Source organism: Diachasmimorpha longicaudata, unplaced genomic scaffold (genome assembly GCF_034640455.1).
Source record: "Diachasmimorpha longicaudata isolate KC_UGA_2023 unplaced genomic scaffold, iyDiaLong2 ctg00000070.1, whole genome shotgun sequence".
NCBI lineage: Eukaryota > Metazoa > Arthropoda > Insecta > Hymenoptera > Braconidae > Diachasmimorpha > Diachasmimorpha longicaudata.
Genome location: NW_026973901.1, coordinates 693249 through 707284, shown reverse-complemented (window position 1 = coordinate 707284; position 14036 = coordinate 693249). Strand labels below are relative to the sequence as shown.

Sequence of the window (14036 nt, the reverse complement as noted above, 5' to 3'; positions counted from 1 at the left end):
TTTTTCGAGTCAGTATCCGACAGGACAGCCAGTCCCTCAATTCCATAGTTTAAGAGATTAAAGGTGTTATTTTACCTGAAGTGTTTTAAAATATATGTGAGCATTTGTAGAACTAAAACTGTGTTATGTGATTTATTTCAATTACCAGAGAAATTAGTTCATTCAATTAATTTGAGTGAAAACATATGGTCCTTCGAGCCGGATAGACGGCGAACAATTAATTATCAAGTGAACACTCCTCAATAACTTGTGAAGTGAAGTGAAAAAGCCTTACAATGGCAAGTGCAACAGGAAAAGAAATTAAAGGCATTTTGAGAAAAATCCAAGCCTTCAAAGGTCAGACTACATCGGTACACTCGTTCCTCAAATTATACAAGAATCGCGATCCCTTGGACGGGAAATTAGAAGAACGCATTACTAAATACAAAGAAAAATACGCAGAAATCGAAGAAACAATAAAAAGACTCGAAGAACTTGACCCTGACAATGATCATCATCCAGCCGATTTGAAGTATAATCTCGAGAGTGATTTCAACCTCAATGTTGCAGAGTACGAGTCTCAGGTAGCCACTGCCAAAAATGATCGTTCAAACATCTCGGAAGCAAGCAGTGAAGAAAACAAGATAAAAATGCGTAAGGTTAAACTTCCTGATGCTAAACCACCAAAATTCAATGGAGAATTCGAAAATTGGTTGTGTTTTAAAGCTGAATTCGAAGCGCTCATACACAATCGTGAAGACATAAGCAAGGTGGATAAAATGTCGTATCTTCGTTCATCATTAACCGGAGCAGCCTATGAGAAAATCAAAATGATGAGCATCTCCACAGACAACTATGACCGTGCTTGGAACCTCTTGATTGATACCTATTCCGATGTACGTATCCTAATTGGTAGGCACTTAAAATTGCTTTTGGCGTTACCCGCACAAGATAAAGAAACAGCATCTGGAATCTCTCAATTGGTTGATACTACCAGACAACACCTGGAAATATTAGAAAGTATGGATGTTAGAATCGCAGATCAGACTATCGTTGCTCTTCTGGAAATGAAATTGCACAGAACTACAGCCGAAGCATGGGACGAAAAACTCGTTCAAGGTGTTTATCCAAAATCCAAGAAATTATTGAAATTTCTTTCACAACGAGCAACACGTTTGACCAATCGTAGCACCGGAACATCATCACAAAATAACAAAATCGAAGAATTTAAATCTCATGAAGCTAAAAAACCATTCAAGAGGAATCACGCTCAAGCATTCTTCGCCAACAGTGATAAAAAGTGCACGTTATGTGATGAGAGACTTCATCCCTTATACAAATGCAATACATTTAAACGTATGAAAATCGATGCCCGGGTGAGTACAGTGGAGACAGGAGGTTTCTGCAAGAATTGCCTTCGCAATAACCACAAAACGACTGATTGCAACATAAAACGAGGATGTCTACTCTGTGACGGAAACCACAACACACTGATCCATGTCGATCGCTCTGACGGTACCAGCGAGAATCTAAAAAATAATGAAAATTGACAACTAACCACCGGAATGGATCAACAGATAACCCTCATTGGAGCTCATCCCAGCAATCAGATTCTGCTCACAGCCGTGGCCAACGTATCTAACAATCGTCGCAGCCCAGTTGCAGGACGAATACTTCTGGATACAGGTTCAACATCAAACTTCATCACCAACAGCTTTGCTGAGAAATTGAACATTCCAAGGGAAAGATGCTCCATTCCGGTAGGTACGCTCAATGGACTTACTACTTACACAAAGTGGAAATTGAAGATTTCTGTACAATCTCGGGACGGTAAATATCAGGGCAAATTCGATTGTTTAACGATCCCTTCAATTTCACAATTCGTCCCGGTCAGACCGATTCCTAAAAACCTAATAGAGATACCAAAAAATATAAAGTTGTCAGATCCTGAATTTTATAAACCTGCACCAATTGATATCCTTCTTGGATCCGGTCCAACGCTGTCACTATTATGTATTGGACAGATTAAAATGCACAATCAGGGTAGGTCGAATTTATATTTACAAAAGACTCAATTAGGTTGGGTGATTGGAGGCGATAGCAGTGCATGCAATGAAGAAATTCCCCGACAGGTCCACCACGTACAGCTTCACAACATGCTGTCGAAATTCTGGGAGATAGAGGAAGGCCCAAAAAGGACATATCCATCCCCAGAAGAGATCGCAGCAGAAGAGCATTTTCGAAAATACGTGAGTAGAGACCAGTCAGGGAAATATATTGTAGCTCTGCCATTCAATGAAAAAAAGGTCAAACTGGGTCAGTCCATAGAGATTGCGCAAAAAAGACTAAATAGCCTAGAAAACAAATTCAAAAAGAATCCTAGTATTCGTCGAGCTTATGAAGAGGTAATCAATGAGTACATAACATTAGGACACATGACGAAAGCGTCAGAAGAAAATCCTGAGGGCCTTTTTCTGCCCCATCACGCAGTCATAAAAGAGACCAGTATTACAACTAAATTACGAGTTGTTTTCGATGGCTCTGCGAAAACGTCATCTGGAGTCTCACTCAACGAGGCATTGATGATTGGTCCAACAATTCAAGACGATCTTTTTTCTCTCGTACTCAGATTTCGATTTCATAAATATGTATTAACCGGCGACATCGAGAAAATGTACCGTCAATTTTGGGTACGAGAAGAAGATCGAAAATATCAACAAATTTTATGGCGTGACGAAACCGATAAAATAACCAGATTTCAGTTGAATACCGTTACCTTTGGGCTATCTGCAGCTCCATTTTTAGCCATCCGAAGTCTGCATCAGCTCGCACGAGATCACGAAGAACAGTATCCACAAGCTGCTCGAATCTTGTTGCGAGACATGTACGTAGATGACCTTTTGACTGGTTTCGATTCTTTAGCCGACGCTCAATCAATCCAAAGAGAACTCATTGAATGCTTAAAACGAGGCGGTCTTAATATCCGTCAGTGGGCATCTAATGATCCTGAGCTGCTCAGACATCTGCCGAAGGAATCAATTAATCAGAAATTGTTCATCAATGACAACAAAACTCTGAAAACTCTTGGAGTATTTTGGAATTCAGAAACCGACACCATTAACTATTCCCACAAGATTTCAAGCGAGAAAAAACCAGTCACAAAGAGAGAAATACTCTCCGACATTGCATCCATATTTGATCCACTAGGTTTACTAGGCCCAACCACCTTAACTGCGAAACACGTGATGCAGCAACTCTGGGCAGCAGGTATAGAATGGGATGAATCGGTACCCACAAATATTTACACGCAATGGGTCAAGTATTACCAACAACTACCTCTTCTAAATAATATACATTTCAAACGTCACGTAGTAATACATGATATGAGCAATTTAGAGATTCATGGATTCGCCGACGCTAGCAGTATTGCTTACGGAGCCTGCCTTTATGTTAGGTCAACCAATGTGCATGGCCAAATTAAAACGCAACTACTTTGTTCGAGATCTCGAGTGGCTCCACTGAAAACTATCAGTATACCAAGGCTGGAGCTTTGTGCGGCTCTAACACTCGTGGAGCTATACAATTCAGTGCAGAAGGCCATAAGGTTCGATCCTTCACGAGTCGTTCTATGGTCAGACTCAATGATTACCCTACACTGGATCAGTAAATCACCACACCTGTTACAAACCTTTGTGGCTAACAGAGTCACCGAAATCCAGAAGGGGACCAAAAATTGTGAATGGAGGCACATTGGGTCAGCCGATAACCCAGCAGACGCACTCTCCCGAGGTCAGCTACCTGCAGACTTCACTAACAATGCGCTGTGGCAGGTAGGACCCACGTGGTTGAACGGTCCAGAAGAAGAATGGCCGAAGAACTTAGATATTTTTCCAGGGACCGAAGAAGAATTTAAAACCTGCCTCAACATCACCATCGATGAGGGCATCCTCAATAAATTCTCCTGCATTCATAAGGCTGAAAGAATTATTGCCCTCTGTCTACGGTTCATGAAATCATGTCGCAAAAAGACCAACACTCCCAAGGGGCCACTCTCTGTTGACGAGCGGAATGAGGCTAGATTAAAAATGATAAAGATGGCTCAAGTACTTTCCCTTCCCAACGACTTGAAGCAAAGGCCGTCTGATCTCAAGAAAACCAAGCAAAAATACATGTCTCAATTAAACGCATTCATCGACGATCAAGGATTGTGGCGAGTGGGAGGAAGACTACAGCACGCGAATATATTATATGATCAGAAACACCCAATCATATTACCTCAACATAACCATGTTACTGACCTCATCATCAGAGAACATCACTTGTCTCATCTCCATTCCGGAACCCAAACTACGTTATATGCCTTGAGACAACGATACTGGCCTTTGGGTGGGAAAGCACAGATTCGGAAAATAATTTGGCGATGCGTTGAATGCAACAGGGCCAGACCAATCCAGGTCAATTACACAATGGGAAATCTTCCAACATCAAGAGTGACAAGTAGTCCATCAGGAGTATTCCAACATGTAGGAGTGGATTATGCTGGACCGATGTCCATCAAGGAAAGAAAACATCAAAACAGAAAACAGGTGAAGGCTTACGTAGCAATTTTCGTTTGTATGGCCTCAAAGGCTGTTCATCTGGAATTGGTGAGCGATTTGACCAGCATTGGATTCATCGGAGCACTTAGACGTTTTGTCTCACGCAGAGGGAGACCAAGACATATTTATTCTGATAACGGGACAAACTTTGTGGGTGCAAATCGAGAGTTGAAACAAATAATTAAAGAACTCCATCAGCAGAATTTCCACGATCAAGTCAGTCAATACTTGGGAGACCAAGGTATTGATTGGCACTTTTCGCCGCCCTTAAGTCCCAATTTCGGTGGACTCTGGGAAGCGGCCGTAAAATCATTCAAATATCATTTAACTCGAATCACAGGGAATCATTTATTTACTTTTGAAGAATTTAATACTTTAATTATTGAAATAGAAGCAATTTTAAATTCCAGACCCTTAGCTCCTTGTTCATCTGATCCAAACGATTTACGACCACTGACCCCTGGGGACCTAATTATGGGACGACCTCTCACTACTATACCTGAACGAGATCTGACCACCACTCTTTCCAACCGACTTCCGAACTGGGCCCTTGTTCAAAAGATTCGACAAGATTTGTGGAAAAGATGGCATCACGAATATTTAAACCATTTACATGTTCGAAATAAATGGACAAAGGGCGATCACCAGTTGAAGCCAGGATCACTCGTCCTTCTGAGAGATGACAATCTTCCAAGCCTGCGATGGAAATTGGGAAGAATTGTCGAAACACATCCGGGAGACGATAATGTAATCAGAGTTGTAACTGTGAAAACAGATAATGGTAATTTAAAAAGAAATGTACGCAAACTGGCTCCATTGCCAATTGATGTTGATGCATAAGTCGGTTGAACCCCAGTGTTCAACGGCGGGAGTATGTTACGACCAGATGATCGTTTGGCTTATCTTTAACATAATTTAATAATTTTAATTTAGCACATAAGCAACATTAATATTTAATAATATTTCATGTAGTCATGGCTGTAAAGGTTTCGTGCACGTGGGGGCATTTCACGCGCCAGCGAGAGAGAATTTGGGGAAACTCAAATTGAACACGCACAACATTTACCTTTCTGCAATAATCCTCTAATTTATGCCTTTTCCCTGTCTAGAAATCTTAGAATTCTAGACAATTCTTGATTTATGACCCTTTTCCGTTAATAAAACTGGAATGACCCAAAAAACTCTCTCGTTGTCGTCTGAAGTGGTGCCACGTGCATTATAAAAAAAGGGGGCTCAGTCCTCGCGGACTGACCCTTCAAAAAAAAGGGACAGCCAATAAGCAGCAGAAGGAAGACCCCTTCCAATTTCCCTCAAGAAAACTTCGGACACCAAGACGAAACGAGGAGGATTGGAAGGGAAGACATCGGCAGTATTGTCCTTACCGTGTCAATCGACACATAGATATAATTTTTCACACCCCTTTTTCGAGTCAGTATCCGACAGGACAGCCAGTCCCTCAATTCCATAGTTTAAGAGATTAAAGGTGTTATTTTACCTGAAGTGTTTTAAAATATATGTGAGCATTTGTAGAACTAAAACTGTGTTATGTGATTTATTTCAATTACCAGAGAAATTAGTTCATTCAATTAATTTGAGTGAAAACAGATGGTCTCATAGATAATATCTCAAATACGAAAAACGAGTATACCTATTCGTTCCTGAATAACCAAGACAACATATTGACAGAGAAAAAGTTGATACGATCATTGTTGGTACGTCAAAATGGTGGTCCACATTCTCAATTCCCCTCGAAAACCGGCCAGCGGGTAATTGGCGAGTCAAAATGTCGGTCATTTTGCGTTCCTGACATCAAATTACGCTTATAAACACAGCTTTCATGTTGAGTGACGAGTATCCGACTGTCCCTAACGAAAAATTTCGAAGGGAAAGAATCGAAAAGAACCACGGATGGGACTTGGAAAATTTTTTCAACAATCGAGATGGTCTCATAGATAATATCTCAAATACGAAAAACGAGTATACCTGTTCGTTCCTGAATAACCAAGACAACATATTGACAGAGAGAAAGTTGATACGATTATTGTTGATACGTCAAGATGGTTGTCCACATTCTCAATCCCCCTCGAAAACCGGCCAGCGGGTAATTGGCGAGTCAAAATGTCGGTCATTTTGCGTTCCTGACATCAAATTACGCTTATTAACACAGCTTTCATGTTGAGTGACGAGTATCGGACTGTCCCTAACGAAAAATTTCGAAGCGCAAGAATTGAAAAATCCTACGTCATGGGACATGGAAAATTTTTCAACAATCGAGATGGTCACATAGATAATATCTCAAATACGAAAAACGAGTATACCTATTCGTTCCTGAATAACCAAGACAACATATTGACAGAGAAAAAGTTGATGCGATTATTGTTGGTACGTCAAAATGGTTGTCCACATTCTCAATCCCCCTCGAAAACCGGCCAGCGGGTAATTGGCGAGTCAAAATGTCGGTCATTTGGCGTTCCTGACATCAAATTACGCTTATAAACACAGCTTTCATGTTGATTGACGAGTATCCGACTGTCCCTAACGAAAAATTTTGAAGCGAAAGAATTGAAAAATCCTACGTCATGGGACATGGAAAATTTTTCAACAATCGAAATGGTCACATAGAAAATATCTCAAATACGAAAAACGAGTATACCTATTCGTTCCTGAATAACCAAGACAACATATTGACAGAGAAAAAGTTGATGCGATTATTGTTGGTACGTCAAAATGGTTGTCCACATTCTCAATCCCCCTCGAAAACCGGCCAGCGGGTAATTGGCGAGTCAAAATGTCGGTCATTTTGCGTTCCTGACATCAAATTACGCTTATTAACACAGCTTTCATGTTGAGTGACGAGTATCCGACTGTCCCTAACAAAAAATTTCGAAGCGAAATAATCGAGATATCCTACGTCATAGGACATGGAAAATTTTTTCAACAATCGAGATGGTCACATAGATAATATCTCAAATACGAAAAACGAGTATACCTATTCGTTCCTGAATAACCAAGACAACATATTGACAGAGAAAAAGTTGATGCGATTATTGTTGGTACGTCAAAATGGTTGTCCACATTCTCAATCCCCCTCGAAAACCGGCCAGCGGGTAATTGGCGAGTCAAAATGTCGGTCATTTTGCGTTCCTGACATCAAATTACGCTTATAAACACAGCTTTCATGTTGAGTGACGAGTATCCGACTGTCCCTAACGAAAAATTTCGAAGGGAAAGAATCGAAAAGAACCACGGATGGGACTTGGAAAATTTTTTCAACAATCGAGATGGTCTCATAGATAATATCTCAAATACGAAAAACGAGTATACCTGTTCGTTCCTGAATAACCAAGACAACATATTGACAGAGAGAAAGTTGATACGATTATTGTTGATACGTCAAGATGGTTGTCCACATTCTCAATCCCCCTCGAAAACCGGCCAGCGGGTAATTGGCGAGTCAAAATGTCGGTCATTTTGCGTTCCTGACATCAAATTACGCTTATTAACACAGCTTTCATGTTGAGTGACGAGTATCCGACTGTCCCTAACAAAAAATTTCGAAGCGAAATAATCGAGATATCCTACGTCATAGGACATGGAAAATTTTTTCAACAATCGAGATGGTCACATAGATAATATCTCAAATACGAAAAACGAGTATACCTATTCGTTCCTGAATAACCAAGACAACATATTGACAGAGAAAAAGTTGATGCGATTATTGTTGGTACGTCAAAATGGTTGTCCACATTCTCAATCCCCCTCGAAAACCGGCCAGCGGGTAATTGGCGAGTCAAAATGTCGGTCATTTTGCGTTCCTGACATCAAATTACGCTTATAAACACAGTTTTCATGTTGATTGACGAGTATCCGACTGTCCCTAACGAAAAATTTCGAAGCGCAAGAATTGAAAAAGCCTACGTCATGGGACATGGAAAATTTATTCAACAATCGAGATGGTCTCATAGATAATATCTCAAATACGAAAAACGAGTATACCTATTCGTTCCTGAATAACCAAGACAACATATTGACAGAGAAAAAGTTGATACGATCATTGTTGGTACGTCAAAATGGTGGTCCACATTCTCAATTCCCCTCGAAAACCGGCCAGCGGGTAATTGGCGAGTCAAAATGTCGGTCATTTTGCGTTCCTGACATCAAATTACGCTTATAAACACAGCTTTCATGTTGAGTGACGAGTATCCGACTGTCCCTAACGAAAAATTTCGAAGGGAAAGAATCGAAAAGAACCACGGATGGGACTTGGAAAATTTTTTCAACAATCGAGATGGTCTCATAGATAATATCTCAAATACGAAAAACGAGTATACCTGTTCGTTCCTGAATAACCAAGACAACATATTGACAGAGAGAAAGTTGATACGATTATTGTTGATACGTCAAGATGGTTGTCCACATTCTCAATCCCCCTCGAAAACCGGCCAGCGGGTAATTGGCGAGTCAAAATGTCGGTCATTTTGCGTTCCTGACATCAAATTACGCTTATTAACACAGCTTTCATGTTGAGTGACGAGTATCCGACTGTCCCTAACGAAAAATTTTGAAGCGAAAGAATTGAAAAATCCTACGTCATGGGACATGGAAAATTTTTCAACAATCGAAATGGTCACATAGATAATATCTCAAATACGAAAAACGAGTATACCCATTCGTTCCTGAATAACCAAGACAACATATTGACAGAGAGAAAGTTGATACGATTATTGTTGATACGTCAAGATGGTTGTCCACATTCTCAATCCCCCTCGAAAACCGGCCAGCGGGTAATTGGCGAGTCAAAATGTCGGTCATTTTGCGTTCCTGACATCAAATTACGCTTATAAACACAGCTTTCATGTTGAGTGACGAGTATCCGACTGTCCCTAACGAAAAATTTCGAAGGGAAAGAATCGAAAAGAACCACGGATGGGACTTGGAAAATTTTTTCAACAATCGAGATGGTCTCATAGATAATATCTCAAATACGAAAAACGAGTATACCTGTTCGTTCCTGAATAACCAAGACAACATATTGACAGAGAGAAAGTTGATACGATTATTGTTGATACGTCAAGATGGTTGTCCACATTCTCAATCCCCCTCGAAAACCGGCCAGCGGGTAATTGGCGAGTCAAAATGTCGGTCATTTTGCGTTCCTGACATCAAATTACGCTTATTAACACAGCTTTCATGTTGAGTGACGAGTATCCGACTGTCCCTAACGAAAAATTTCGAAGCGCAAGAATTGAAAAATCCTACGTCATGGGACATGGAAAATTTTTCAACAATCGAAATGGTCACATAGATAATATCTCAAATACGAAAAACGAGTATACCTATTCGTTCCTCAATAACCAAGACAACATATTGACAGAGAAAAAGTTGATACGATCATTGTTGGTACGTCAAAATGGTTGTCCACATTCTCAATCCCCCTCGAAAACCGGCCAGCGGGTAATTGGCGAGTCAAAATGTCGGTCATTTTGCGTTCCTGACATCAAATTACGCTTATAAACACAGTTTTCATGTTGATTCACGAGTATCCGACTGTCCCTAACGAAAAATTTCGAAGCGCAAGAATTGAAAAATCCTACGTCATGGGACATGGAAAATTTTTCAACAATCGAAATGGTCACATAGATAATATCTCAAATACGAAAAACGAGTATACCTATTCGTTCCTGAATAACCAAGACAACATATTGACAGAGAAAAAGTTGATACGATCATTGTTGGTACGTCAAAATGGTTGTCCACATTCTCAATCCCCCTCGAAAACCGGCCAGCGGGTAATTGGCGAGTCAAAATGTCGGTCATTTTGCGTTCCTGACATCAAATTACGCTTATAAACACAGCTTTCATGTTGATTGACGAGTATCCGACTGTCCCTAACGAAAAATTTCGAAGCGAAAGAATCGAAAAATCCTACGTCATGGGACATGGAAAATTTTTTCAACAATCGGGATGGTCACATAGATAATATCTCAAATACGAAAAACGAGTATACCTATTCGTTCCTGAATAACCAAGACAACATATTGACAGAGAAAAAGTTGATGCGATTATTGTTCGTACGTCAAAATGGTTGTCCACATTCTCAATCCCCCTCGAAAACCGGCCAGCGGGTAATTGGCGAGTCAAAATGTCGGTCATTTTGCGTTCCTGACATCAAATTACGCTTATAAACACAGCTTTCATGTTGATTGACGAGTATCCGACTGTCCCTAACGAAAAATTTCGAAGGGAAAGCATCGAAAAGAACCACGGATGGGACTTGGAAAATTTTTTCAACAATCGAGATGGTCTCATAGATAATATCTCAAATACGAAAAACGAGTATACCTGTTCGTTCCTGAATAACCAAGACAACATATTGACAGAGAGATAGTTGATACGATTATTGTTGATACGTCAAGATGGTTGTCCACATTCTCAATCCCCCTCGAAAACCGGCCAGCGGGTAATTGGCGAGTCAAAATGTCGGTCATTTTGCGTTCCTGACATCAAATTACGCTTATAAACACAGTTTTCATGTTGATTCACGAGTATCCGACTGTCCCTAACGAAAAATTTCGAAGCGCAAGAATTGAAAAATCCTACGTCATGGGACATGGAAAATTTTTCAACAATCGAAATGGTCACATAGATAATATCTCAAATACGAAAAACGAGTATACCTATTCGTTCCTCAATAACCAAGACAACATATTGACAGAGAAAAAGTTGATACGATCATTGTTGGTACGTCAAAATGGTTGTCCACATTCTCAATCCCCCTCGAAAACCGGCCAGCGGGTAATTGGCGAGTCAAAATGTCGGTCATTTTGCGTTCCTGACATCAAATTACGCTTATAAACACAGTTTTCATGTTGATTCACGAGTATCCGACTGTCCCTAACGAAAAATTTCGAAGCGCAAGAATTGAAAAATCCTACGTCATGGGACATGGAAAATTTTTCAACAATCGAAATGGTCACATAGATAATATCTCAAATACGAAAAACGAGTATACCTATTCGTTCCTGAATAACCAAGACAACATATTGACAGAGAAAAAGTTGATACGATCATTGTTGGTACGTCAAAATGGTTGTCCACATTCTCAATCCCCCTCGAAAACCGGCCAGCGGGTAATTGGCGAGTCAAAATGTCGGTCATTTTGCGTTCCTGACATCAAATTACGCTTATTAACACAGCTTTCATGTTGAGTGACGAGTATCCGACTGTCCCTAACAAAAAATTTCGAAGCGAAATAATCGAGATATCCTACGTCATAGGACATGGAAAATTTTTTCAACAATCAAGATGGTCACATAGATAATATCTCAAATACGAAAAACGAGTATACCTATTCGTTCCTGAATAACCAAGACAACATATTGACAGAGAAAAAGTTGATGCGATTATTGTTGGTACGTCAAAATGGTGGTCCACATTCTCAATTCCCCTCGAAAACCGGCCAGCGGGTAATTGGCGAGTCAAAATGTCGGTCATTTTGCGTTCCTGACATCAAATTACGCTTATAAACACAGCTTTCATGTTGATTGACGAGTATCCGACTGTCCCTAACGAAAAATTTCGAAGGGAAAGCATCGAAAAGAACCACGGATGGGACTTGGAAAATTTTTTCAACAATCGAGATGGTCTCATAGATAATATCTCAAATACGAAAAACGAGTATACCTGTTCGTTCCTGAATAACCAAGACAACATATTGACAGAGAGAAAGTTGATAGGATTATTGTTGATACGTCAAGATGGTTGTCCACATTCTCAATCCCCCTCGAAAACCGGCCAGCGGGTAATTGGCGAGTCAAAATGTCGGTCATTTTGCGTTCCTGACATCAAATTACGCTTATTAACACAGCTTTCATGTTGAGTGACGAGTATCCGACTGTCCCTAACAAAAAATTTCGAAGCGCCATAATCGAGATATCCTACGTCATAGGACATGGAAAATTTTTTCAACAATCAAGATGGTCACATAGATAATATCTCAAATACGAAAAACGAGTATACCTATTCGTTCCTGAATAACCAAGACAACATATTGACAGAGAAAAAGTTGATGCGATTATTGTTGGTACGTCAAAATGGTGGTCCACATTCTCAATTCCCCTCGAAAACCGGCCAGCGGGTAATTGGCGAGTCAAAATGTCGATCATTTTGCGTTCCTGACATCAAATTACGCTTATAAACACAGCTTTCATGTTGATTGACGAGTATCCGACTGTCCCTAACGAAAAATTTCGAAGGGAAAGCATCGAAAAGAACCACGGATGGGACTTGGAAAATTTTTTCAACAATCGAGATGGTCTCATAGATAATATCTCAAATACGAAAAACGAGTATACCTGTTCGTTCCTGAATAACCAAGACAACATATTGACAGAGAGATAGTTGATACGATTATTGTTGATACGTCAAGATGGTTGTCCACATTCTCAATCCCCCTCGAAAACCGGCCAGCGGGTAATTGGCGAGTCAAAATGTCGGTCATTTTGCGTTCCTGACATCAAATTACGCTTATAAACACAGTTTTCATGTTGATTCACGAGTATCCGACTGTCCCTAACGAAAAATTTCGAAGCGCAAGAATTGAAAAATCCTACGTCATGGGACATGGAAAATTTTTCAACAATCGAAATGGTCACATAGATAATATCTCAAATACGAAAAACGAGTATACCTATTCGTTCCTCAATAACCAAGACAACATATTGACAGAGAAAAAGTTGATACGATCATTGTTGGTACGTCAAAATGGTTGTCCACATTCTCAATCCCCCTCGAAAACCGGCCAGCGGGTAATTGGCGAGTCAAAATGTCGGTCATTTTGCGTTCCTGACATCAAATTACGCTTATAAACACAGCTTTCATGTTGATTGACGAGTATCCGACTGTCCCTAACGAAAAATTTCGAAGCGAAAGAATCGAAAAATCCTACGTCATGGGACATGGAAAATTTTTTCAACAATCGGGATGGTCACATAGATAATATCTCAAATACGAAAAACGAGTATACCTATTCGTTCCTGAATAACCAAGACAACATATTGACAGAGAAAAAGTTGATGCGATTATTGTTCGTACGTCAAAATGGTTGTCCACATTCTCAATCCCCCTCGAAAACCGGCCAGCGGGTAATTGGCGAGTCAAAATGTCGGTCATTTTGCGTTCCTGACATCAAATTACGCTTATAAACACAGCTTTCATGTTGATTGACGAGTATCCGACTGTCCCTAACGAAAAATTTCGAAGGGAAAGCATCGAAAAGAACCACGGATGGGACTTGGAAAATTTTTTCAACAATCGAGATGGTCTCATAGATAATATCTCAAATACGAAAAACGAGTATACCTGTTCGTTCCTGAATAACCAAGACAACATATTGACAGAGAGATAGTTGATACGATTATTGTTGATACGTCAAGATGGTTGTCCACATTCTCAATCCCC

General features: G+C 40.1%; 1 protein-coding gene across 1 annotated transcript; it reads left to right on the top strand.

The window, feature by feature from the left end:
* The first annotated feature begins 1544 nt into the window (after nucleotides 1-1544).
* On the top strand, nucleotides 1545-5011 carry LOC135171648 (uncharacterized). Its single transcript, XM_064138273.1, has 2 exons — nucleotides 1545-4880; nucleotides 4988-5011. The coding sequence occupies exons 1-2, from the start codon at nucleotides 1545-1547 to the stop codon at nucleotides 5009-5011; spliced, it is 3360 nt and encodes a 1119-aa protein (XP_063994343.1).
* The last annotated feature ends 9025 nt before the right edge of the window (nucleotides 5012-14036 follow it).